The 2,485-nt window shown below is 42.8% G+C and overlaps 1 protein-coding gene across 1 annotated transcript; it reads left to right on the top strand.

The window, feature by feature from the left end:
* Positions 1-1,024: 1,024 nt before the first annotated feature.
* Positions 1,025-2,182, top strand: LOC147885744 (uncharacterized). The gene is made up of 2 exons (XM_087396875.1): positions 1,025-1,771; positions 1,910-2,182. The coding sequence occupies exons 1-2, from the start codon at positions 1,065-1,067 to the stop codon at positions 2,022-2,024; spliced, it is 822 nt and encodes a 273-aa protein (XP_087253001.1). The 5' UTR covers positions 1,025-1,064; the 3' UTR covers positions 2,025-2,182.
* The last annotated feature ends 303 nt before the right edge of the window (positions 2,183-2,485 follow it).

The following is a 2,485-nucleotide window of genomic DNA, read 5'->3' as shown; positions in this document are numbered from 1 at the left end:
ACAAAATCACTATGGCCTTGCTTTAATGAAAGGAAGAATAGTTGAGGTAGTAATAAAGAAATGCAACCTTTAATGCCCATTAACAACTTATAATAGGTTAGGGTTAGTACTAACATAATATTTACACTAATCTCAACTTCCCAAAAAGGCATCAGTTAGGGTTAGGGACTAACCCAATACTTAACATGAATCTCAACTTTGAAAGAGTTATTAGTTAACCAACCCTAACTTTAATGATGCTCTTAATTAAAGTAAGGGTTCAAGATGGATAACATGAAGATTAAGCATTTGAAAAGTCATTCAAAACACTAATGACCTCCTTAACAAAGTCATCTTTACTAAATACAAACAAAAAGAATAGAAGTTCTTTTGGACAAAAAAGCCAACCATCCTCCCAAGAGTCCCTTAGGAGGGCGAATAAAACATATGGTCCATTAATCCAAAACAAATCTTAGCTTTCCATAGACCTTTAGCAAAGCCAAGGTAAAGGTGGAGGGCCAACAAAATATAAAGCCCCATCAAGGGCTGAGGTCAATGGAAGAAAGATCTGAACCGTTGGATCAAAGACCCTTCCAAAAGAAAACACAATAAGAGGAGGTTAAAAACACCACTGGAAGACATAAATTAGACTAAAAGCCAATACATCGGCGATTCCCCGATCAGGAAAACAACTTGAGACCTGATTACCACTTTGCACGTGGTGCCCACCAGAGTCATAACTACTAACCACAGACTGTCTAGTTTGTCGAGCGGACTGTCCAGTGCAATCTAAACACTAGCCCAACCTGACACACTAGGACGCCTAGGGCCAGATTGCCTACCGCCACACGGCACACCAAGACGCCTAGGGCCAGACTGTCCGTCGCCATGTGGCACACCACCCACACTATCGAAATCATACTGCTACTAGTAAAAAATTAATTACCACATCGAAAAGCCAAATTCACCACCCACATCACCTTCCTCGGGCCCTAAAGTCGGCCCTTGCCCTTTCCAAAACCTTAAGACCAAATTTTTGGTTTAAAAGACTCTTCCATGTGCTCTTCCCTGCGCAAGAGTGCAGAATGGAACCAATCAAAGTGAGGCTCACCTACAATCAGACCAAGCCCTTCTCTCGAAATCTTACTATCGTTGGGTTCTTAGTTATCTTCTTAGCATGCATGGGGGTGGGCATCGCCACTCTGCTTGTCAAAGGGAGAGTCCCCGATTGCTACACCATTCCAGACTCCATCTTTTCTTCACACTCTTGCCAATCCTCCAACTTCAGCATCGGAGAGACGCTCGTCAGACCCAGTTTCACCTACGCCGTTGCATCCTCCTTCAACTATTCGAACCAGCCCATAATTTGTAGCCCGCAGTCGCGCGGCCTGACGATCTTCTTGACCTCCGTTCAAGCTCCACAATTCTCGTGGAACTACAGAATAAGTTGCTCCTATTATAGCACGAATCCAAGCAATACGTCAGAGCTGTTCAACCTTACAATCGTCGGTGGTACCACGGCTTACGGCTCCTCCACGATCGAACAAGAAATTATTGGTGTGGTGAGCGCTTCTAGCATCGATTATAATTGCATCGCTCTATCAAACGATCCAGTAACGGTGCTTCGTTATAGTGGCGGTAGTACGACAGCTCCCGTTTCAGGGGAAGCCTTCACACGATTAAGTTCGTGCAGCGGTCTACCATTCTTGACGACGGGAGCGTTCCAGTCCATTGCAGGAATTGTAGACGCTGGCATTCGCACAGATCTTGGGAGCTATTTCAACATTCCAAGGTCATACTTGTGCAATGTTTGCGTGGGTTATAAATTCGACAAACGTTCAAGGCTAGTTCTGGAGGTAGTGCAAGGAATCGGCTCTCTGTTCGGCATCATCTACGCCGTCGTGATATTTGTACTGACTTTTTTCTGTAGTGATGAGGGTCAGTCGGCGACAGGCATCAAGAAATCGGAGCAAGAGCTAGCGGGTCACTCAATGCAAGGGAGCCGTTCCACGTCTCTTCACCGCATCAGAGCAGAAGTTTTGTAATAACCGTTCTGATTGGTGAAGGACTTCAATTAGAAACAGTTTTAAGTTGCGAGTATCTGATTGTTCTTCCCAACACACATTATGCGTAGATTTTACTATAAAACAAACAAAACACATCCGTTTTGTTGTTTCAGTAGCCTATAAGACAAACAGCACACGAACTCGTGTTTCTTTGTTTTTCCTATGATACATCTTGTGTATATGGGAACGGCCCTAAGGTGCTTTTGCTCGAGTTGGGTCTCCAATCACTTGAACTATTAGTCTTTCTTCAATATATTCTAAGAATGTTACTTTAGTTTGATGAGATTAAGTGGTTAACATGTAATCTTTTTCGTATATATTGAAGTAGCTAATCCATTCACTAGTGTCCATTGTTATGCTTGTATCAACTTCAATTGTTTTTAGTTTTTTATGATGTAAGTTTTTCCTTTGGACATGGTTCCAATCTTGTGGTAATTTTA

The sequence above is a fragment of the Dipteris shenzhenensis genome, chromosome 25, assembly GCF_047967505.1.
Source record: "Dipteris shenzhenensis isolate YYH24624 ecotype China chromosome 25, Dip_SZ_1.0, whole genome shotgun sequence".
In the NCBI taxonomy this organism is placed as follows: domain Eukaryota; kingdom Viridiplantae; phylum Streptophyta; class Polypodiopsida; order Gleicheniales; family Dipteridaceae; genus Dipteris; species Dipteris shenzhenensis.
This window is presented reverse-complemented; position numbering and strand designations above follow the sequence as displayed.

Excerpts from the sequence above, each read along its gene's own strand:
- LOC147885744 (XM_087396875.1), top strand. The coding sequence starts at position 1,065 with ATGGAACCAATCAAAGTGAGGCTCACCTACAATCAGACCAAGCCCTTC. Across the intron at positions 1,772-1,909 it reads AGCTATTTCAACATTCCAAG|TGATGAGGGTCAGTCGGCGA; the intron begins GTCATACTTGTG and ends TTTTTTCTGTAG.